The following is a 24202-nucleotide window of genomic DNA, read 5'->3' as shown; positions in this document are numbered from 1 at the left end:
GGGGAAGATGAAGCGAAATTGATTAGAATAGTTAGATTAATTAGGTTAGATTAGCACTTAATTAATTCTGGTCTTAAGAATGTAATTGGTGTTATAAATTTTTAAGTAAGGGCGTTTCTGTGATTTTGTTAAAAAACTTTACTAAAAATGGAAAAATTTGAAAATGTTGCATATAATTTTTAGCGTCCATTTTTGGTAATAGTTGCAGATAACCATTAACGAAGATAGTATGTTTATCAAATGATAAAAATGTAAATAAATCATTAACTTTTGATTCATAATTTACAAAAAAACTGTTGAAATATTTACAAAAATGTCATGCTAGTTGGACATGCTACCCCGTTTCTGAAAGTTCGACCCACTTACTATTCATGTGGTCAAGATAAAATAATTTTGACCATAATTTTTGAACAATACAATATTAATAAATTAACATGTGATCCCTAAAAAAAAAATAACATGTGAGATCTTATTATATTCCCCTTATTCAAAATATTCCAAATATTAACTTATTATAATTTTCAATTATACACAACCCGAGTTATTCATGGTCAAAGATATTCATTGGAGAACGTGCAATTGCAAAGTGAGTCAAACTTTCAGAAATGGAGGGAATATTATTGATTCAATTATGTATTTGTCACATAATAAACAAATTTTGTATATCCACAAGATAAACTTGAGTGGTATCCTCATTAACAAGTGGAGAATATACATGTTTATCATCACGATAATTATTCAATGGTATTTTCGTAGATAAATCAACTTTTTATTAAATGCAGGCTCCATAAAAGTTGATCCATTAAAGTTGATTTATAATATTTATGTAAATGTCATTAGATAAACGATTTTCACTAGCTATGTATATACTAACCTTGACCATAGTTTTATGTGTTACTTCGTAGATAAGTATTAATATAAGTTTATAAGGTTTCGTAATATCAACTTTTAAATACGGAGTATTTATTTTTTATTGACATTTAATTATATTTATTTAAGTTTAAAATAATCCGTTGACATGTGTACCAATTTAGAATGTGTAAATTATTCTAGAATAGAAGGAGTAAAAATTCAATATAATTTTATTTTTACTCTTAGCGAAAATCTCACACCGGTGCAATGTTGGTACCAAAATACCAAGCAATCACGTACATGTTTGTATCAAATTGTATTTAATTTAATTTGTATCAAAATATGTGGTCTTCGTAACAAATATTTCTTGTATCAAAATTTTAATGTACGGCGTATGAGATTTGTTATATAACTCACCATATATGAGGCACTATAATCTTCGTCTCACTAAGACTGCACAATTTTATTTTTATTTTTATTTTATTTTTGTAAATTTTATTAAACTTGACATATACTTCCTTTTGAAGAGGAATAATAGACATGAAATCTTGTAAAAGGACACAAAACAAGAACTTACATTCCTGAGATGAATCGAATCGAATCATATTTAAAAAAATTGTTTGTCTGAGTGGAATGGAGGAGTTTTTATTTAAAAACACTTCAAAACTTATTTGGCTTTTGAATTTATATGTTTTAAAGTCCTATAATTGAGGTTCATTATCATTTACGCGGGGTTTGTTTGATGGGAAACTAAATATTGTGAATAAGTGATGATGTAACTTTATTAATAATGCATAGATAAGTTTTATTCAATTTGGAGAAACTTTAATTTATTTTGAGACAACTTGATTAGTAGTGCGCGCGGATGTACAATATCACCTAATTTATTTTTTGTGTATTAAATTAGCATTGCAAATTAAAGTTATTGAACTTAAAAATCGAGGATGTAAGAAGTATACAATACAATAATGTTTAATCAACATTCAAAGAATTAACTAGCAACATAAAACTCATACATAATCCACTTTTATTTATGATCCACAAAGATAAAGAGTGTACATTGTAGGTTGCATATACATGTAATGTATTATGTATATAACAACCATGCATAACAAACTTACAAACATATGAAACATAACACAAATTAAGATAGCTCTCTTGCAGTTTTAATTAATTTGCTTCCAATTGCTTAGTAAAAGCTTTTCACCCTCTTTTATTTATTTATAATCACAAAGTACTGCAAGAATATTTATTTTATTTCAAGCAAATCAAACCATATTAATTAATTATATTTTTAGAAATTTTCTGAGAATCTGAGTCCAATCAGGAGGAAGATATATCTCTACACAAACTGCATTGTATGGACCTCTAGAACAAATGACAGGGTTACCGGCATTGCTAGTCGGACAGCATGAGACATGTACACAATTTTCACCCACTCCAGCGCAACCGCGCAACCTCGCCGTCTTTGGTGGCTCCTCCTCTACTGCCACCACTTCTTCGTTTACAACCACCTGTATAGCCTTAAGGTTTTGTCCCATTTCCATCTTCATCACCTCATCTAGTATTTCTTGTTTCTGGTTTTTGGTAATTCCCATCCTTCCCCATGTTGGCACTATATGTAAATCCATATAATAGAAATTAGTTACATTAATACATGTTCCTACATGTTATTGTAAACATGTAAATACTTATGTTCTTTCCACTTTTCATATTTGTTACGGAGTAATCTCTATAATTTTTTTTACATGTATATTTTCATTCTCTTTCATGCAAACACGTTTATTATCCACTAGTACAGTTTAGGTTATTTTCATTCTTTATCCACTTTATGCAACGTACATACTTCGTATTACTAAATTCATTTATTATTACTTAAAACAATAATTTAAACCAAATTAAAAAAGACTAATGTTAAATAGTATTAATTTTGTTTCCTTATCAAATGAGACTAGGAAAATACGAGAAAAGAGAATTAAGACCATATATGATATAATGCAGGATAAAATTCAAACTTATATTTAAAAGAATAAATATCCATTTTACGCTAAAAATTTAACCATACATTATAGATTACTACTATATAGATTAATGTTAGAAATGGAGTTTGTAATTTAATAGTTGTAAAATACTTTCATGATGAATTTGATATACATAACTTGTAAAGTTGTAACATATATAGAGCATGGATACATAAATAATAGAATTTAAAAAGACAATGTCTATAGAAAGAAAATGTATGCGCTACGTATTAATAGAAATAAAACCTATTATTGAAAGAATGTGTAAATATATGCGTAATAAATTTAAAGAAATCAAATCAAATAATTGAAAGAACGCATGTATGTACGCATAATAAAATTTAAAATGAGTAAGACATGTACATGTATGATGTAAATGTAATTGCTACAATGCTACTTGAGTTGCTGACCAATAGCAAGAGATCCGAGGTTTTTTTTTTTTTTTTTTTTTTTTTTTTTTTTTTTTTTTTAATAGGTGTTGATAAATTTAATAATCCATCCGTTCTTTAATTATATGCTTATTTCTTTCATTTATTAGTCACATAATAGAGAAATATAAACATATAACTAAGAGACCGAGGGAGTAGTTGATTAACAAATTTAACTAGGAATCTAAAAAATTACATTAATTCAATGAATCTCAGAAGAATTTTAATTGTACCCAGATCAAACAACATATTATATGATATATATAAGTTTTAGGCATAAATGAATTGAACCTACCAGAGTAGTAGTCGCGAGCAAAATAGATGCCAAGGATATTCAATCTCTCCATTGTTTAGTGTTTTTATTTGTAAATATAACCTTGAGAGTTGTACTATCTATATTACTATTATAACACATTCAATAATACATATTAATAATAACATTAATATTATCAATAGTTAGGGCATGTTCTCATTGACTGAAATGACATGAACTGAACTGAACTGAACTGAACTGAACTGAACTTATTAGAGCTGAACTGAACTGAAATGAATATTATGAGAGAAGGAAATTAGGAGCTGAACTAAACTTATTAGAGCTAAACGGAAGTGAACTGAAAATATTCTGATGAGAATAGGGCCTTAGTTATTCTGCGTTATGAAGAATATAATTATTTATTCATTCATATAATTGACTAATATAAGAAATTTATTGCTAATTCTATTGCAAAATTTGTGCAATAATTAGGTATTTTTTATGAGACATAAAAAATTCAATTATTACACATAATTTAAAATAGAGGTAGTATAAGATGAAATAAAAGATTTCAATGCATGAATGTACCTGCCAACGTAGTCATGAGCAAGAAGATGGCAAAAACGGCCAATCTCTTCATTATTTAATATTTTTGTGCGTAAACCTAACACTTTTTGCCCTATATATATTATGATAATGCACAAAATTATTATGCCATATAAATTATAGTATCTCCTAGAAATTATTTAAATTAAAATCTCACACGCAAGTAAAATGGGTACATGTCAAAATGCAAAGGGATTTTTTTTTTTGAAGGGGGGAGATTATATTCATTAATAAAAAGCCATACGACACTTACATAAGAGATCATAATCGAACAATACAAAGACAACCGAACCAATTACAAGTTCGAAATAAACGAAACTACAATTGCACGCGCAGAATGACTTTCTTAAGTACCCTTGGCTCATATAACGCTGTCCTATGCAGCCTCTTGCAAGGGGGTCTGGCAATATGATGTAATTTCTGACGAACCTTCATTGGCTCAGAATCCCGTACTCCTCGACCTGAAATCAAAATTGGTGTCGTACACTTCACCATAGACAAGATCAACTCCGATTCAAACACGGATATCGGCATGGAAGCAAAACCCTTTAGCCCAAACCAACAGAAGATCAAACCGAAGCCCCATAGCCAAAAAACCCGGCTTAAATCCTGCACCAGAAGATCGGTACACAGATCTGCAAGCCCCATATCACTCCAACACACCACACAAACAGAAAAAATAATAAAACTAAAAAACACACAACGACTTCTAAAAGGAAAAACAGAACGAAAACTAAACCCTAAAACAAAAAACGAAACCCTAAAATCCCACCCCGCCGCCAAACCGAGTCCCACCACCCAAGCTCTGGGATTCACCGACCCAGCCCACGAAACGCCGGAAATAAACGCACGGACCACCGAGGCCCGCCTGAGAAGCCCGAACCCCACACGCCCCTGAGCCGCTGCAACGACAACCCTACATGAGGGACTTAGAACAGCCCTACACGAGGGACTCAGAGGGAGGAAACCCCCCCTCCCCGTTCTCGTAAACCACGTCGCGGCAACGGACAAAGGGGTGGGGCGAAGGCGCGGCGGGGAGGCGGTACAAAGAAACGACGGCAGGCCGGCCTCACAGTCGGAGAAGAACAACGGCGGCGGACGAAGAGGCGGTGCGGCGCCAGATGAAAGGTTGAAAAAACGAAAAACCATAACGGAAAAAGAAATAAACAATCTAAAGGGGTAGATCGGAGGCTCGCCGACGCTGTGGCGTGGGCGGTGAGCCACACGCCCGCCGGCGAGCCTCATAGTCGGAGAAGAAGAAGAGGGGCGGCGGTTTATGGGAGAGAGAGAGAGAGGATTTTTAGAGAGAGAATGTTCCTCTAATGTATTTTCTAATATATGTTCCTCTCCGTACTTTGTAAATGCAAAGGGATTAAGACGAGACATATCCATTGACATTATCTTTTTGATTTCATGTGGACAACATATTAAATACATGCATATATGTTTTTTATGGCCAAAATTTTTTCATAAGACAAAACTTAGATAAGAATCATAAGATCTTAAACCACAAGAGGGTGGTGGCCCAAAAAAAAAAAAAAAATCAATAAGTCTCGTGTAAGGTGAGTATATGTTAATTTTATTGGAAGACGGTCAGCTTGAAATAAAGTTTAACTATTTTTATGGTAGCTTTAGGGCCTGTTCTCATTGACTGAACTTAGTTGAACTGAACTGAAATGAATTGAGATGAACTGAACTGAACTAAGCTGAACTTATTTTATTAATTAGTGATTTTCAATTACGGATTAGTGATCTTTAATTATTTATTATTATACATATGTGTATATACAAATATACATATTAAAATATTTAAGAAAAATATACTATATAAATAAAATATTTATGAAAAATATAGTAATAACATGAAACCCCAAAACATTTTAAAAACATATACTATTTAATTAAAAAAAAGAAATTAGTTTAAATTGTGTAGTACTCTCATTTTGTCAATGAGTTTAACAGTAAAAATGTGTATAAAAATATAACCATTTGAACAATAAATTGTATCAATATTATTATTATAATTATTTTTTTTATTTTTTTTTGAAACAATATTATTATTATTAATGTTGTTGTTGTTGTTGTTGTTGTTGTTGTTGTTGTTGTCGTCGTCGTCGTCGTCGTCGTTCACTACAAGAAAAGGGCCGTTTTGCGACGGAAATAATTCGTCGCAAACTGGCAAAATTCCGTCGCAAAAGTGACTTTGCGACGGATTTCCGTCACAGGCATGGCGTCGCTCGAACTTTCGTAGCAAACAGTCCTTTTGTGACGGAATATCCGTCGCAAAACGAATTGCGACGGATTTTGCGACGGAAAGGTAGTTGTAGCTGAAAACAACATTTGCGACGAAAATTCCGTAGCAAGAGGAGTCATTTTGCGACGGAATATTCCGTCACAAATTTTGCGACGGAATGTATTTCCGTCGCAAAATGGATTCTTTTGCGACGGAATAGTCCGTCACAAATTTTGCGACGGAATTTAATTCCGTCACAAATTTTGCGACGGAAATTCCGTCGCAAAGTTATTGTAATTTTAATTTTTTTTTTTTTTTGTATTTTGTTTTTTTTTCCTGGAACCTGTATTCCTGCAATCCTGTTTAATTTTTTTGTATTTTGTTTTGTTTTCCTGGAACCTGTATTCATGCAATCTTGTTTAATAAAATACGTGCATTTAAAATAATTTCAGTCAAAAAGTCCACGCCCTAACATAATTCAAATATATACAACACGTAGCCGTAACTACCAAGTACGGTACATGATATAATTTTTTAAACTACAATGTCATCCATATACAAAAATCGAAAAATGACACCTAACTAAACACAAGCTGGCTGTCCTTGGCCTGCACCACCACCACCACCACCACCCGGGTCGTTCCTGGGGTCTCGAATCTGAGGCTGAATCGTAGAACAAGTGAAAGGAGTGGTCAATCCTGTAAATCTACTGGCTAACTCCTCTAAGAACTCCTTGTTCTTCCTCTCGATTTCAGCCATCCGTTCTGCCACTCGAGCCTCCACTCGAGCATCGAGCTGTTCCGCCACACGGCTATCGATCTGGCTCTCAATTGCTTCCACCCTCTCATTCAACTCCTTGTGGAAGTTTTCCTGCATTTGAGTTATGACCGACGGTACGTATTGGCTGGAAGAACCCGATCCTCGTCCCCTAGATGTGCCGTAGTACAAGTCAGCACCAACACCAAGACCTCTAACACGACCCTTCTTATTACGACCACCAGCCGCCTCAAAGAAAATTTCATTTTCAGACAGTTGGGAACCCTGGGTTCTTGATTCCTCCTGTCTGTGTTGGTACGCCTCCTGTAACAAACAAAGGATATACAATGCAGAAATAAAAATAAAGAATGAGAACCAATAGTTTGAGGCTTGATATAGTTCATAAGTGGCAATATAGGTTCACTAGGTCCTAAAACTAGGAAAATTGGGTGAAAATGGGGCGTTTTTGGTTCTAACTTGTCTATTTCTCACATTTGTTATCTAATGAACCTATTTTTGTGACCTTAATACACCTAACTAACATAGTTACTTGAGTTTGAGGCTTGAAATTGTTTATAAGTGGCAATATAGGTTCACTAGGTCCTAAAACTAGAAAAAATGGGCGAAAATGGGGCGTTTTTGGTTCTAACTTGCCTATTTCTCACATTTGTTATCAAATGAGCTTATTTTTGACCATAATACACCTAAATAACATAGTTACTTGAGTTCGAGGCTTGAAATAGTTCATAAGTGGCAATATAGGTTCACTAGGTCCTAAAACTAGAAAAAATGGGCGAAAATGGGGCGTTTTTGGTTCTAACTTGCCTATTTCTCACATTTGTTATCAAATGAGCTTATTTTTGACCATAATACACCTAAATAACATAGTTACTTGAGTTCGAGGCTTGAAATAGTTCATAAGTGGCAATATAGGTTCACTAGGTCCTAAAACTAGGAAAATTGGGTGAAAATGGGGCGTTTTTGGTTCTAACTTGCCTATTTCTCACATTTGTTATCTAATGAACCTATTTTTGTGACCTTAATACACCTAACTAACATAGTTACTTGAGTTTGAGGCTTGAAATTGTTTATAAGTGGCAATATAGGTTCACTAGGTCCTAAAACTAGAAAAAATGGGCGAAAATGGGGCGTTTTTGGTTCTAACTTGCCTATTTCTCACATTTGTTATCAAATGAGCTTATTTTTGACCATAATACACCTACCTAACATAGTTACTTGAGTTCGAGGCTTGAAATAGTTCATAAGTGGCAATATACAAATGAACTTGAACATCATCCGAAGATAGAATTTTCTTATTCTTGCATTTCACACAAGGACACCTAATCTCCTCGGGGTCACTACTCTCAGGATGATCTTTGCAATACTGAATGAATTCCTTAACCCCTTTCACGAATCTAGGATCAATAGAATTCCGCCCACACAACCTCTCATACATCCAGCTACGCTCTGTTCGTTTCATTGTCACAACTTCTACACAACTCACGCATATAATCATATCAGTCACAAACAATAGTAGCAAAGTATCAAGCTAAGTTCTTTTCTTCATAAAATCAAACCTACATGAGGTTTTAGATGACATATATCCAGGGGTCCTTATCACTCCAACCTAACCCATCCTTGGACATCTTATCTCACTAGTGAATGTATGCCTAGTGATGAAACACATATAATTAACACACAATTACCCACATTCAAATAAACATACATACACTAACATGTATTTTTAAATTAACATATATTTTAAACTAATCTAACATATATTTTAAACTAATCTAACATATATTTTAAACTAAACTAACATACATTATAAACTAACTAACATATATTTTAAACTAAAATAACATACATTATAAACTAATCTAACATGTATTTTAAACTAAACTAACATACATTAAACTAATTCTAACATTGCAATATATCTTAAAAATTAAACTAATTCTAACATTGCAATATAAATTAAACTACACTACACTAAACACAAGTAATTAAATAATAAAATTTAGTTACAAATTAAATTAAAAAACATAATTAGAAAAAGTTAGGGTTTACATTAAAATTAAATTGAAAACAAAAACAAAGGGGGATAGTGGAATACTCACCGGGATTTGAGGGTGTTGTGGCGGAAATCCGGCTGCCGGAAGGAGGGTGGTGTGGTGGCTGCACACCGCCGGCGAACGGAGGGGCGTGAGTGGGCTTGAACGGAGGGGGTGGCGTGGGTGGGCGTGAGTGCGCGTGAGTGGGAGTGAACGGAAGGGGTGGGCGTTAGTAGGTGTGAGTGGCCGGATTCCGGTCGTTCCGGTGGCGACAGCGGCGGTGAAGTGGCCGGATTTTCTTTCTCTCTCTACGCTTTCCTCTATCTCTCTCTACGCTTTCCTCTTTCTGTTCTTCGTTTTCTTTTTCTCTCTCCTTCAGCGAAACTTCAGTTTTTTTTAAAAAAATTTAAAAACTTTTTGCGACGGAATTTCCGTCGCAGAATCCGTCGCAAAATGTTTTTTTTATATTTTTTTTTTAATATTGTTTTGCGACGATTATTTCCGTCGCAAACAAACTTTTGCGAGGGAATAAATTCCGTCGCAAACTTTGCGACGGAAATTCCGTCGCAAAAGTTTGTTTCCGTCGCAAAGTTGCGACGGAATTTATTCCCTCGCAAATTAACCCTTTTTGCGACGGAATTGTAGTCCGTTGCAAGGTTTCCGTCGCAAAATGACCTATTTCTTGTAGTGGTTGTAATAAGAGCTTAAAAGAATGAAATTTGGCTTTATATCATTAGCAATATCATTAGACATAAACTAAACTGAACTGAACTGATTAGAGCTGAAATGAACTGAACTGAATTGAACTGATTAGAGCTGAACTGAACTAAAATGAAGTGAACTGAAATTAAATGTATGAGAACAAGCCCTTAGCCCCTTAAAGAGTATAACAACTTTTAATTTGTCGTTAGTTTGATTTTTATTTTAACGTATACTTTCTTATAGATTCATGATTACATAGTATAAAGGCTAAAAAGATTAGTCAGATAAATTATAGTTTTTTGTAAAATAAAATTTATTATTAAAATATAATAACTTTTGTAGTATAAAGGGTAACTTTGAAAACCTTTAGGATCCCTAAAAAAAAAACTTTTAGGAAAATTTGCCGATTGCAGTCATTTAAAGTTTGTACTTTGTAAATTGCAACTATTTAAAAAATTAAACTGCAAATTGCAGTCCAAAAGTTCTTATAAATTGTAAATTGCAACCAAATTCAATTTTTCATCGGTTTGTGTGTCGAAAAATATTCTGTTAAGGTTTTAGGGGCTATTTTATCCCTTAAGTATCCGAATTGAGCTCGGAATTAGCAAAAAAATAACGTAAGTGTCTTGTTTTTCGTAATAAAAACATATCGATTTATGAACATCTATTTTATGTTGTAAAAACAAGTCACTTACGTTAATTTTTTGTCAATTTCGAGCTCAATTTGGGCCTTTAAGGCCTAAAATGACCACTAAAACCTTAATCGAACATTTTTTCGATACACAACCGGATGAAAAAATTAAATTAGGTTGCAATTTATAATTTATAAGAACTTTTGGAGTGCAATTAGCAAATTTTTTTTTTAAAAAAATGGGTACATGTCAAAATGCAAAGGGATTAAAATGACGCCTATGGCCTATCCATTGACATTATCTTTTTGATTTCATGTGGACAACATATTAAACACATGCATATGTATTTTTTATGGCCAACATTTTTTGATAGGACAAAATTTTGATAAGATCTTAATTCACAAGAGGGTGGTGGGCCTGGTGGCCAAAAAGAGAAAAAGAAAAAAAAATAATAAGTATTGTATAAGTTAATTTTATTGTAAAACGTTCAGTTTAATTAAGAGCAATTTTAATTATTTTTATGGTAACTTTAACCCCTTAAAGAGTATAGCAATTTTTAATTTGTCGTTATTTTAAATTTTATTTTAATGTATACTTTCTTATAGATTCATGATTACATATTAAAGGCTAATATAATTAGTCTAATTAATTATAAGTTTTTTGTAAAATAAAATTTATTATTAGATAAATAATAACTTTTGTTATATAAAGGGTAACTTTAAATACTTTTTGAAAAATTTGTCAATTGCAGCCATTTGAAATTTGTACTTTATAAAATGCAACCATTTTAAAAAAAATTGCAAATTGCAATCCAAAAGTTCTTATAAATTGTAAATTGCAACCCAATTCAACCTTTTCATCGGTTTGCGTGTTGAAAAATATTCGATTAAGGTTTTAGGGGCCATTTTAGCCCTTAAGTGTCCGAATTATTGAGCTTGAAATTAGCAAACATATAACGCAAGTGCCTTGTTTTGCGTAACTAAAATGAATTGATTTGTGGGCAACTATTTTTTGCTGTAAAAACAAGGCACATACGTTAATTGTTTTCCAATTTCGAACTCAATTTGGATCCTTAAGGGCCAAAATGATTGTTAAAACTTTAACCAAACATTTTTTCGACATATAACTTGGTGAAAAAAATTGAATTAGGTTTCAATTTACAATTCATAAGAACTTTTGGGCTGCTATTAACAATTTTTTTTTTAAAATGACTGCAACTTTCAATTTCTTCATACTTTTAAATAAGTTTAACCCGTTTTACAATAAACTAACGTACACCCACTTTTTGGAAAATTTTTGAAAAAAATTCTCAATCTCATTCACTTCCTCTCAAGCCACTCGGCCAACTCCCTCTCCCTATCAATTACTGTAGAACCATAATCATCATTGCTTAGTATATATAATCGGTTGTATCTATTGGATTAATGGCTTTAAAAGGTCTTAATTAATTATTTACCTTTTTAAATACTATTCTAGAATAGACTCAATGTACAATATTTTAATATTTTATTATGCACCCAATCATTTATCTATTATTTGAAATGTGATTATATCATATAAAAAGTGATTGTAACATTCTAAAGGAAATTTGTTTCGCTTTTGACCCAACATGTTTTATTGAGGTTGATAATCTATCATTTACGTAATAAAGTTCAATGGGGAATTGGATAAATAAAGTGAAAAATATGATAATGTAATTTTATCAATAATATATAGATAACTTTTATTTAAACTGATGAAGAGACTTTATTATTTTTAATTTTGAGTCAACTTTTGAATACTTTCTCCCATTCGCGGTTACATAAATCACTTTTCATGTAGATGCATCACTTTGACACTTTTCCTTTTAATTAATTACTAGTTTTGTGCCCGGGCGATGCCGGCCAGACTGTCTTAAATGCTTTAACTTAAATGTTAAATACGATCATATAATCCATTTTGATAATGTGAAATATTTATACATACGATATCATATCTCTTATTTTTATAATAATGTACTTTTTGTAGTTTTATTTGTAAATAGATATTTGTGTTGTTATTAAATTACATTTAAATTATTTCTAATGAACTAAAATTATTTTTATCAAACTAATTTTATTTTTTCTGATTAAAATTTATTTTTACTAATGTTCTATTTTTTTTTTATTAAAATATATTATAAATGGATCTCATTTTAAAGAACTTTTTAAAACGAATTTTATGATGGAATTAGTATCGAGTTATAAGATATTTATTAAAAGCTACAATTAATTTTGTATATATGAAATATTAGAAGTATATCAATAATAAAACACTATACGAAATTTTTATCTTTATTAAATATATAAAAAAATTCGCTTAGTTTTGTTCCCGGATTGTCCTAAACTTTTTAAAAAATAACCCCTTTTGATAATGTAAAGTATTTAGACACACGATATCATATTGCTTATATATATATTTTTTGAACGGAAAAAAATATATATATAAATAAGCGATATGATATCGCTTATTTATATAGTAGTGTACTTTTTGTAGTTTTATTTGTAAATAGATATCTATGTTATTATTAACTTGATATTTTTTTAATTGCACTAAAATTAAATCTAATGAACTGAAATTATTTTTATTAAACTAAAATTATTTTTTTTATTATAATTAATTTTTTTTTACTGATTTCCTATTTTTTTTAAATATATTATAAATGTATCTCATTTTAAAAAACTTTTTAAAACGAATTTTACGATGAAAGTAGTACTGAGTTATAAGATATAAAAATTGTAATTAATTTTGTATATATATGAAATATTAGAAGTATATCGATAATAAAACAATATACAACATTTTTATCTAAAAAATCTATCCAAAATTCGCTTACTTATTAGCATCTTAATTATGTGTCACAACACTTTACAATAACACCTATTTGTTGCCTACATGGCTCGACACTTGGCAAAAAATTGGAATGTCAAGTGTCGATGTCTCGTAGCTTGGCTGAGAGACCGGCTTTATATATTAGTGATTTTCTCTATCTCTTTCATATCACATGGACCCTCTCTATACTAAAAATTGCCTGGAAGCCCACTATTTTTAAAGTGATACATCTAATAAAAAATGGAGAAAATATATATTGTTATAATGTTATTATAAGCCAACTGTATAGTAGATGTTTGTTAACTTGAGATTTTTAATTTTTAATTTTTTATATTATATTATTCTATTTTATTTTATGTTATGTTATTTTTGTGTGTTTTAACTAACATAAATTAAAGTTATTGCAATATAAAAAATGAGGATAATCGGACATATACAATAATGTTTTAATTTACATCAAAAGGTTTCACCAACAACATAAAACTCATACATGGTACACTTTTATTCATGTTCAACAAAGATAAAGAGTAGGTGTACTGTATACATTGAAGGTTGCATATACATGTAATGTATATAGCAACCATGCATAACAAACTTACAAACATATGAAACATCACACAAATTTTGATAGCTCTCTTGCAGTTTTAATTTGCTTCATTTTTCTTAATAAAAGCTAATTTAAAATTAGCTTTCACTCTTTTTTTTCTTTTCTTTGCTTTTTTTCAATCACAAACTGCAAGCATATTTATTTCATTTCAAAAAACCACATTAATTATATATTGAGAAATTTTCTGAGCATCTCAGGCCAATCAGGAGGAGGATAGAGTTCTACACAAACTGCATTGTATAGACCTCTAGAACAAGTGACGGGATTTCCATTATTGCTAGTCGGACAGCATGAGACATGTACACAATTTTCACCCACTCCGGCGCAACCGTGCAACCTCGCCGTCTTTGGTGGCTCTTCCACTATTTCCACCACTTCTTCTTTTACAACCACCGGTATAACCTTAAAATTTTGTCCCATTTCCATCTTCTTCACCTCAGCTAGTATTTCTTGTTTCTCATTTTTGGTGTTTTCCATCCTTCCCCATGTTGGCACTACATGTAAATCCATATAATAGAAATTAGTTACATTAATACATGTGTTATTGTAAATATGTAAATGTAAGTAGATACTCCCTCCATTTCAATATGATAGTCACATATGGAATCAATCACATAAAATGAGAAAAGAATAATATTTTGAATCTAACATTAAAGTAAAAAACAATTCATAAATAGTTTTGCCTTATTTAAATTGTTTTGATTTTTTTAGGAAACCGTCAACCAAAACTGTATAATTCAAGGGAATAATTTCTTTACTTAGAGTCATGTCATAAATTCACAATCAATTAACTTAACCAATTAGAATTTTATATGTATAAAATAGGAAATAAAAACTAAGTTAAAAGTGGAATATATTCAATATGGGTAGATGTTTTTGAAACACCCAAAATAGTATATGGGACTAACAAATTGAAACGGATGGAGTAATATACTTATGTTCTTAATGCTTTTCAATCAAATTTGTTTATTTCTGTAATATATTACTAAATTCATTTATTATTACTTAAACAATAATTAAAACCAAAAAAAAAAGACTAATGTTAGGGCCTGTAAGCCTGTTCAGATTGACTGAACTGAACTGAACTGAATATTTTATGAGAGAAGGAAATTAAGAAGTGAAGTGAAAATAAGCTGAAGAGAACAAATCCTTAATTTAGTTTGGCAGTTCAATTCCTAGTTAAGTTGGTTAACATATTTAACTAGGAATTGAACTGCCAAAGTATAATAACTTAGAAAATATACATTAATACAATGAACCTCAAAAAAATTTAAATTGTATGATATAACTGATGATAAAATACCATACTGCAAACAATATTGTATGAAAAATTAAATAATGAGTTTTAGGCATAAATGAATTGAACCTGCCAAAGTAGTAGTCACGAGCAAAAAGATGGCAAGAATATTCAATCTCTCCATTGTTTAGTGTTTTTATTTGTAAATATAACCTTGAGAGTTGTATTATATGGCAAACAAATTGGCCATATTTATAATGCAAAAAATTACCCTCTCCGTTTAAAATTAATTGACATTTTAACCTTTTTCACGTACTACTCATACATATTAACTTTGACTACACTTTTCGATCCCCCACCTAAAAATGTAGTAAAAACAATCTTTCTCAAAAAATATGTAATAACCCGTACAAAACTGATGAAGTAACCCCTATAACATAGACGAAGTAACTCCATAATGAATGGTCACACTGAATAGCCAGCCACATATAAGAATTTGTTAATGTTTTATTGTGGCTTACAGATCTGGGATTTCAGCAAGAAAGGAGGTTGACATAGGGTTGTCTAGAGGGAATGACGGGGCCCTCAGACCTGCCGATGTGTTACTTTAGTCATGGGATCGATAGTGGTCGTGATGTATGTGTCGACTTCACAGGGTCTTCTCCTTTGACACAAACAGAGCTATCTAACTTTGTTCCTAGACGGGTTGTAGCTGATGCGGCTCATCGGAAGCGGATTAAGTATGAAGCTCGTTGTCGGGTGATTGGATATGGTTTCATTCCCTTCTCCTTTTCTTCACTTGGGGAATTAAAGAAGGAGGCTGTTGTGATGCTGAAGCAGATTCAGAGGTTCTCGACGACGCAAGACATTGGGGTTCGTGCTGCATCTCATATTTTCACTAGGGTAGACTTTTCTATAGCTAGAGTAGTGGGGCCCAAATTATATCCCGGTTTTCCACTAATTTACTATAGGTTGTATGACTTTTGTTTTTGAGATATAATAATAATAATAATAATAATAATAATAATAATAATAATAACAATAATAAATAATAATAATAATAATAATAATAATAATAATAATAATAATAATAATAATATGTTATCCCTTTTTTTTTTAAATGAGTTAATTGGTTAGTCTTCTAACAAACTCCTACTTCTTCTGTTTTTTTTATAGTTGCAACACTTCTCTTTTCACGCTTGCCGATGCATATTTTGAATCGTTAATATCTTTGATTACTAATATGTAAAAATTATAAATTTTAGATATTAAAATTATACAAATTGAGACGAATTTAACAAGATCCTACATGACTATAATTTAATTTATGTATAAAACATCAAAGCTAGTCAAAGTGAAACACATGAATAGTGTAAAAGTCAAACTGTTGCAACTATAAAAAAACGGAGGAAGTATGACTTTCATGTATTGAGGATAGTCATATTGTAATTGTGTGGTCCAGAATAAAAATGGGAGAAATTTATAAGGGTTAAGCTAGAATTGTGAAATATAATAAGAAAAATCGACAAGAATAATCCCAACTTTGCTCGATTCGCCCAAAATAATCCCAACTTTCGATTATTTTTTTATAATCCGAACTTTTATGTGAATTTACTTCTAATGGTCCCTACCGGTTATATAACTTGTTATCACAAGTCACCTAACATGTGTCAACATGCAACTAATTCAAAAAAATAAAAATAAAATAAAATTTAAAACAAAATTAAAGGAAATTTTAGAAAAAAAATTAATTATTAACAAAATAAAAACACCACCCTCCTCGACCAGCCATACCTACCTTCTCGCCTTCATCCCTGCCGGCGACCGGCTACCGGCTACATCGGCGACTAGCCTCCAACGCTGGCTAAGACCCATCCCCACCCTTTCCCCCTTACCTGACCCTCTCCTTTCCTCGCCGCGCGACGACCCAACCAAACCCTAACCCCTTAATACCCACCCCTCCCTTCCCCACCACGAATAGCTCCCTTCCCTTGAGCTGCGATGCTGTGCGTGAATGCTAGTGCGAGCGTTGCTAAGCTGCAATGATACTTGGTGTTGTGCGTGGCTGCTGTGATGTTTAGAAGCTAATTGGTGCGTTGGGAGGGGAGCTCGGGCAGCGGCAATGGTCGTGGGCGTAGGGTTAGGGGGAAAGGGAGGGGGTGGGGCGACTGACGGTGGAGATGGTGAAGCTAGGTGTCGTTGTGGCCGCTCGCCGGGGCGAGGGATGGATGAGGCTGCTGTTGGTGGTGGAGGTGTTTTTGTTTTTTTTACTTATTTTTAAATCAGTTTTTTTTAATTATTTTTAGAAAATATTAGTTTTAAAATTGTTAGTTAAATGTTAATTAGTAATTAATTATCTTTTCTTAAAACAAAAAATAAAAAATAAAATAAAAAATATAATAGAAATTTATTTTCGACCAATCTGTTAGTGACATGTGTAAATTAAATCTACATAAAAAAAAATTTACCTATTCAACAGGTTGAAGGTGATTTGGGATCATTAGAAACAAATTCACATAAAAGTTCGGATTATTAAAAAATAATCGAAAATTGGGATTATTTTGGGCGAATCGAGCAAAGTTGGGATTATTCTTGTCAATTTTTCCAATATAATATTTTATACCACCCGGGTGTACAGTGCACCCAACTAATTCAAATTTAGTTTTTGCTTTTTATTTGATGATTAAATAAAAAACAGTACAATTATCAAAATGAGAACAAAATGTTCATTCATGGGTGTACCATGCATCCGGGTATATATAACAATCTCTCCTAGAGTTGGGCATAGAATATGCCGTTACAACTTAGAAATTAAACACAAGCCAAGAAAAAGTTGTGACTTGCTAGGCTCATGCTAATCTTCCATAAACTTATTGTATACATAGCCTGGCCTAGGTAGCCGACATGTTGTGTTAGCAAAAAGCAAACCCTTGATATATACACTTTGCATTACACAAGATAATAATTTTGAGGGTTTTTTTGTCAGAAACTACCAAATAAAATCTAAATTTTGTGAGAAACTACCAAGTAAAAATTTTGTAAGAAACTATCTAATAAAAGGTAAAATGTTGTAAGAAACTACCTACTGATAAAAAAAAAAAAAAAACAAAAGAAGTATATTGTCGTTTATTAGGTTTTGTTTTGATAATACTCTGTATAAAATAAATACATGACATGAAATCCGTTTTTATTGGCGAGGCAGGGAATATATTATGAATAGAGGTAAAACCGTAAAAGGGGCAATAGTGTAATTTCAAGTGGCAGTAGATAACTAGATATTAATTCAAGTGGCAATAGAGGTAAAACCGTAAAAGGGGCAATAGTGTAATTTCATCTGTCCTTAGAGTTCGAGCACGTGTACTAATTCAAATGACAAACTAATCCACTAAGCTTTGAATGAATGACAACTAACAACTAACTAATCCACTAAGCTTTGAATGAATGACAACTAACTAATCCTAGGCTATTAATAGTACTATCCTAAGGTGGTTTTAAGGTAGTTGAAACCACTTATTACAATTAATTAATGAAATAAATGCTGACCGTAAAAATACCTAACAAACTAAGAATCAGTTATAACTACTTTTGGTGAGCTGGAGTTTTTGCTAACTGGACCAAGCTCAGTGCTTCTTGAAGTTTCTACTCAATACATTGTCAACTGTAAAGGTGGGGAATAGCTTAATTGGTTAGAGATTTTCTCTCGATGTCAGGAGAGTTTCTTATAGAACATCCCTAGAAAAAAAAATTAGATGAAATTTTGGAGGAGATTAAAACTCAAAAAATGAGCAGTGGTAAGAATGCCATTTTTTAGATTTATTAGACTTATAGAAGCAAAGATAGAGAGGTTGAAGATAATTAAAGCTAGCTAAGTTTGTTTAATTAGTTGAGTTCTTATTCTTATCAATCTGACCTAGTGATCTTTGTATATCAACTAAGGAAAGACATGAGAAATTTCTGATTAAATGTGAGATTTTGTGGCCTCGTTTATTAATCAAGATTTCGTAAGGCTATGTTTCACATTGCCTCGATGTTTCGATCCAACAATTCCAAGATCATTGAACTAAAATCATGTACTTAGCTAGTACAATACATAATACTAATTCGTCGATTTAATTAGCAAGCTATTCTAATTATCTATAATATAGACGAGTGACATTGACATTTCTAGTAATTAATGTAATAAATATAGCAAAATCAAGTTTAAACTTCATTTCAAGGAATCTCAGTGAACTTAAGGTATCTTTATAGGCTAACATTATTTATGCCATTCAACAAACAAGTCAATGCATAATTTGACCATCTTATCCGATCAGGATCAATTGCACTTACTGTTGTTTTCAACTTCTACCGCTTGGGAAAACCGAACAAGGGAGGAGGAGAGTTCGATCCACAAACAAGGCCATTGGAGGTTACAATGTGACAAACAAAGTGAAATCATCTATCCTTTTTCTCCAATATGGAACACTTACAAGTGGGCTATAATGAGTTTCAACAAACTTTTATCATAGTTTTGACTATCAATATCTTTAATTATACATGATAAAAAATTGTAAATCTTAATACTTAATTTCAATAATACGGAGTATATAAGATAAATACAACACCAAACTTGTTAATAGTTTATTCATATCACAATAGAAAAAAAAAGGTCAAAGTTATGATAAAAGTCAACGTAGACTTGCAGTTAACACATTCATCATTTCATTCATAAATCCAGTAGATTTCTAAGAGAAAATGATATACTTGTATTAGTTGTACATTGTGTTGGAAGTTCTTAAGTGAAATACAAAGAAAGGTGAGAGGAAATAAAAGAGAAAGTCCCACTTTGATAATTTACCAAAACTTTATGTCGTTTATTCTTTGGAGTAGTTTTATATTACTTGTTTGAGAAGCGGTAAGTGGGTTATGGGCATCTTATCTCTTGGTACCCGTTATTCTTTAACGGTTTATTGTTATTGGAATATTGTATCTATTACAATATTCATTCATGATCTATTCGTTTGAATTAAGTTGTTGAGAATGCCATTAATAATTCGGGGTTACGCTCATTCATAGTCGATTATTAATGCCTAACCGTTGCCTCCTTGATTACCCATTTTATTAGTTGGCCAATGGCACATGATACTCCTCTTTTTAAGGTTGGCAGTTTCCCTTTGAAAAATATGTTGGCCGTTGCCCTCTTCTCTACACACATATATTCAAGCTTCCTTGGCTTCCACAAGATACACACAAAATCAAAACATTCTCTTATTCTTTTTAAAAATACTCCTTTGATTTGAGTGCACACATATTTTGTCCCCGTGCTTATCCCAGAGGGCGACCACTTAATGTCTACTGCACCGGGGTAGCGCGAAATCGTTTTTTAGGTTAGTGGTTCACCACGACGCGACAATTGTCAATTTGGTCTACACAACATTGAGATAAGTATTTTCCGTTTAATTGATTATTTACTTACACATTGTACATATACTGTGAAGGCCAAAAAGTTGGAGATAAAATTGGTTTCATACTTTATGATTCTGTTAAACTACTAGTTCAGAGCCAAGCAATAATGTCAGCTAGTAATTTTTTCTTCTGATTTTCAGATGTAGAGGTAAGTAGGCGATTGTTGATCCAAACATAAATTAAGAAAACTGGAATGCAATCGAACACAAAAAAATTGAGAGATAATGTACTGTGTATATATTGTATAATCTGTACAAGAACTTCCATTTACATTTTGCATGTATGTACACAATATGTATTCTGTCCTAATTACTGAGGATATTGAGAAAAGCTGATCTAGTCTTAACTAGATGCCTAAACCAGGATTCTAAGGCTTCGCTGAGAATTAGAAATTCGGAGTCCAATTTAGTATTCTTTAGGCTTATAATTGACTCGAGAGTAGCATCGACAACGTCGAATCCACTGTTTGTTGTCGATGCTTCCTTGGCACCACCCTTGTGCATCAACTTGGAGACAATAAACCATTTACTCTTTGGCGACTCCACTTTTGCACCACCGATGTAGGACAACATTGTCTTAAAAATATCAACGGTGATTGCCTCTACATCTTTGAATATGCTTCCGATGGCATTGACATCGACATAAGTTTGCACGACTTCAATATTTTTCAAGCACTTTTTGATCAATATCTTGGCAGTCTTTCGAGTTTCAATTACTGAATAATTTCGTTGCTAATGTTAAGTTCAACGTTGCACCTTCTCCTTAACACCGATTGTATGTCTTGGAAGCGTTCCCTGGATTGTACCAATACATCCCTCCTCGGTCCACTTTGATCGTTGTGACACGGCGTGTTGATTAAATGGAAGTTGAAGCAACTCATCAACACTTCCGTATAAATCTTTAAGGCTTGGTTTAGCGATGATTATGAAGAAGCAGCTAGAGGCCTAGAGGATACCTCAATCGACACAATTGTTCAACAACTGTGTGGGAAGACCTCAATCGGCATAAAAATTTGTTATAATGCATAGATAACGAAGTTTTATTTAAATTGGGGGAAATTTTTATTTATTTCGGAGATAACTTTGGTTATTATAGGCCAACTTTATAATGGAAGTACATTATTTATTGTATAGTTGATTTGTGTGTGTGTTTTAACAAAGGTAAAATTAAAGTTAATTTAAAACACAAATTTTTATACGTGTCTAGCCATATGGTGTGAGCAATTCACATAATCATATATAAGACAATTTAATTAGTAATAGGGTGTCACGGTGATGAGAAAATGAGGTTATTTTAACGTATGTAAGTTAATTAAACGAGACAAAGAGGTTACTCTTAAATAAGTGGAATTATTTATTCATTTTTTAAAATAAAATAATAGGGATTACTCGAATGAATAAATGAGGTTACTTATTTCTAAATCACTTGATTTTACTTGTATAATGGATTTGGGTTATTTTTATGGACAACATTGAGTTACTCTTATGAAAAAATGAAGTTACTCATACATATAAATGAAGATTACTCTTATAAATCAATGTGACTCCACTGTGTGGCTGGCCATATACAAGACTTATCCATTTTAAAAAACTAAATGACGTTGCAGATAGGAAGTATATACAATAATGTTTAATTAACATACAAAGACTTCTCTAACAACATAAAACTCATACACGATCCACTTTTATTCATGATCTATAAAGATAATAAAGAGTAGGTATACATTTGTAGGTTGCATATACATGTATATAACAACCATGCATAACAAATTACCAACATATGAAACATCACACAAATTAAGACAACTCTCTTGCAGTTTTGCTTCCAATTGCTAAGTAAAAGCTAATTTAGAATTAACTTTCACTCTTTTTCTTTTTTTATTATTTTTTATTATTTTTTATTTATTTATCACAAACTGCAAGCATATCTATTTTATTTGAAACAAACCACATTAATTAATTATATTCTTAGAAATTTTCTGAGCATCTGAGGCCAATAAGGAGGAGGAAAGAGTTCAACACAAACTGAATTGTATGGACCTTCAGAACACATGATAGGATTTCCAGCATTGCTAGTCGGACAGCATGAGACAAATACACAATTTTCACCCACTCCGGCGCAACCACGCAACCTCGCCGTCTTTGGTGGCTCTTCCACTATTTCCACCACTTCGCCTTTTACAACCACCGGTATAACCTTAAACTTTTGTCCCATTTCCATCTTCTTCACCTCAGCTAGTATTTCTTGTTTCTCGTTTTTGGTGTTTTCCATCCTTCCCCATGTTGGCACTACATGTAAATCCATATAATAGAAATTAGTTACATTATACATGTAACATGTTATTGTTATTGTAAATATGTAAATGTAAGTAGATAATATACTTATGTTCTTAATGCTTTTCAAATTTGTTTATTTTTATAATTATATTACTAAATTCATTTATTATGAATTAAACAATAATTAAAATAAAAAAGACTAATGTGAAATATTGTTAATTTAGTTTGGCAGTTCGATTCCTAGGTAAGTTGGTAAACAAATATAACAAGGAATCGAACTGCCAAAGTATAATAACTTGGAAAATACATTAATACAATGAATCTCAAAAAATTTTAAATTGTATGATATAACTGATGATAAAATACCATACTGCAAACAATATTGTATGAAAAAGTAAATAATAAGTTTTAGACATAAATGAATTGAACCTGCCAAAGTAGTTGTCAAGAGCAAAAAGATGGCAAGGATATTCAATCTCTCCATTGTGATAGCGTTTTTATTTTTTGTAAATATAACCTTGAAAGTTGTATTAATGGCAAACAATTTTTGCCATATTTATAATGCAAAAAGCTACCCTCTTCATTTCAAAATAGTTAACGTTTTAACATTTTATTTTTTTATTTTTTTTTTACTATTTACAATATTAACTTTGACTACAAGTTTTATCCCCTTGAAACGTAGTGAAAACAAATTTTCTCATCATTTTGTTTAATACAAAGTAGGTATTAGTATATAGTTTTCTTAATATCAATTTTTAAAATATTTTATTGAAAATTAAGGTCAAACTAGTATTGACATGTGTACTAAATTTGACTTTGTTAATTATTATGGAATGAAGGAATACTCTCGGCCTTCGTTTCACAATGATTATTTCAATTTAGCCAAAATCTTATGATATTAAAAATAAGAGGAATATTCTAAGTTCATCTTTGTATATAAGAGAAAACATTGTCATATCCCATATGAGATGTCGTTTGATTCGTCTCTATGAATACATTATAGAGTATTCAATTTTTGTTGTTTTCACCATTGTAATATTAGAATATTTGCGATAAAAAATTTGCATTCTGCATTTATGCCTTAATTATATGTTATCCCATTAGTTTTTTACTTCGTAAAAAGAGTTGGTTAGTCCTCTAACAAAATCCTATGACTTTCATGTATTGAGGACGTCATTGTGTGGCCAACAGGCCTAGAATGAAATGAGAGAAATTTACAAGGGTCAATTGTAGCTACTGGGCAAGTGGGA

General features: G+C 31.6%; 5 protein-coding genes across 5 annotated transcripts; all 5 read right to left on the bottom strand.

Moving 5' to 3' along the window:
* Window positions 1-1843: 1843 nt before the first annotated feature.
* Window positions 1844-4301, bottom strand: LOC145576925 (uncharacterized). Its single transcript, XM_081634624.1, has 2 exons — window positions 4143-4301; window positions 1844-2467 (listed from the first exon to the last, which is right to left on the bottom strand). The coding sequence occupies exons 1-2, from the start codon at window positions 4192-4194 to the stop codon at window positions 2139-2141; spliced, it is 381 nt and encodes a 126-aa protein (XP_081490750.1). The 5' UTR covers window positions 4195-4301; the 3' UTR covers window positions 1844-2138.
* Window positions 4302-6721: 2420 nt separating this feature from the next.
* Window positions 6722-12474, bottom strand: LOC145575766 (uncharacterized). Its single transcript, XM_081633575.1, has 3 exons — window positions 12460-12474; window positions 9270-9533; window positions 6722-7473 (listed from the first exon to the last, which is right to left on the bottom strand). Exons 1-3 carry the CDS (start codon window positions 12472-12474, stop codon window positions 6976-6978), a joined length of 777 nt encoding a protein of 258 aa, XP_081489701.1. The 3' UTR covers window positions 6722-6975.
* Window positions 12475-14010: 1536 nt separating this feature from the next.
* LOC145576924 (uncharacterized) lies at window positions 14011-15492 on the bottom strand. Its single transcript, XM_081634623.1, has 2 exons — window positions 15361-15492; window positions 14011-14488 (listed from the first exon to the last, which is right to left on the bottom strand). The coding sequence occupies exons 1-2, from the start codon at window positions 15413-15415 to the stop codon at window positions 14160-14162; spliced, it is 384 nt and encodes a 127-aa protein (XP_081490749.1). The 5' UTR covers window positions 15416-15492; the 3' UTR covers window positions 14011-14159.
* A 5489-nt stretch (window positions 15493-20981) lies between these two features.
* On the bottom strand, window positions 20982-21682 carry LOC145575765 (uncharacterized). The gene is made up of 3 exons (XM_081633574.1): window positions 21671-21682; window positions 21482-21620; window positions 20982-21391 (listed from the first exon to the last, which is right to left on the bottom strand). Exons 1-3 carry the CDS (start codon window positions 21680-21682, stop codon window positions 20982-20984), a joined length of 561 nt encoding a protein of 186 aa, XP_081489700.1.
* An 860-nt stretch (window positions 21683-22542) lies between these two features.
* Window positions 22543-23449, bottom strand: LOC145576923 (uncharacterized). Its single transcript, XM_081634622.1, has 2 exons — window positions 23382-23449; window positions 22543-22964 (listed from the first exon to the last, which is right to left on the bottom strand). Exons 1-2 carry the CDS (start codon window positions 23434-23436, stop codon window positions 22636-22638), a joined length of 384 nt encoding a protein of 127 aa, XP_081490748.1. The 5' UTR covers window positions 23437-23449; the 3' UTR covers window positions 22543-22635.
* Window positions 23450-24202: the final 753 nt, after the last annotated feature.

The sequence above is a fragment of the Chenopodium album genome, chromosome 13 (genome assembly GCF_948465745.1).
Source record: "Chenopodium album chromosome 13, dcCheAlbu1.1, whole genome shotgun sequence".
Classification (NCBI taxonomy): Eukaryota; Viridiplantae; Streptophyta; class Magnoliopsida; order Caryophyllales; family Amaranthaceae; genus Chenopodium; species Chenopodium album.
The sequence above is the reverse complement of the archived record's forward strand: the minus strand, read 5'-3'. Positions and strand labels throughout refer to the sequence as shown.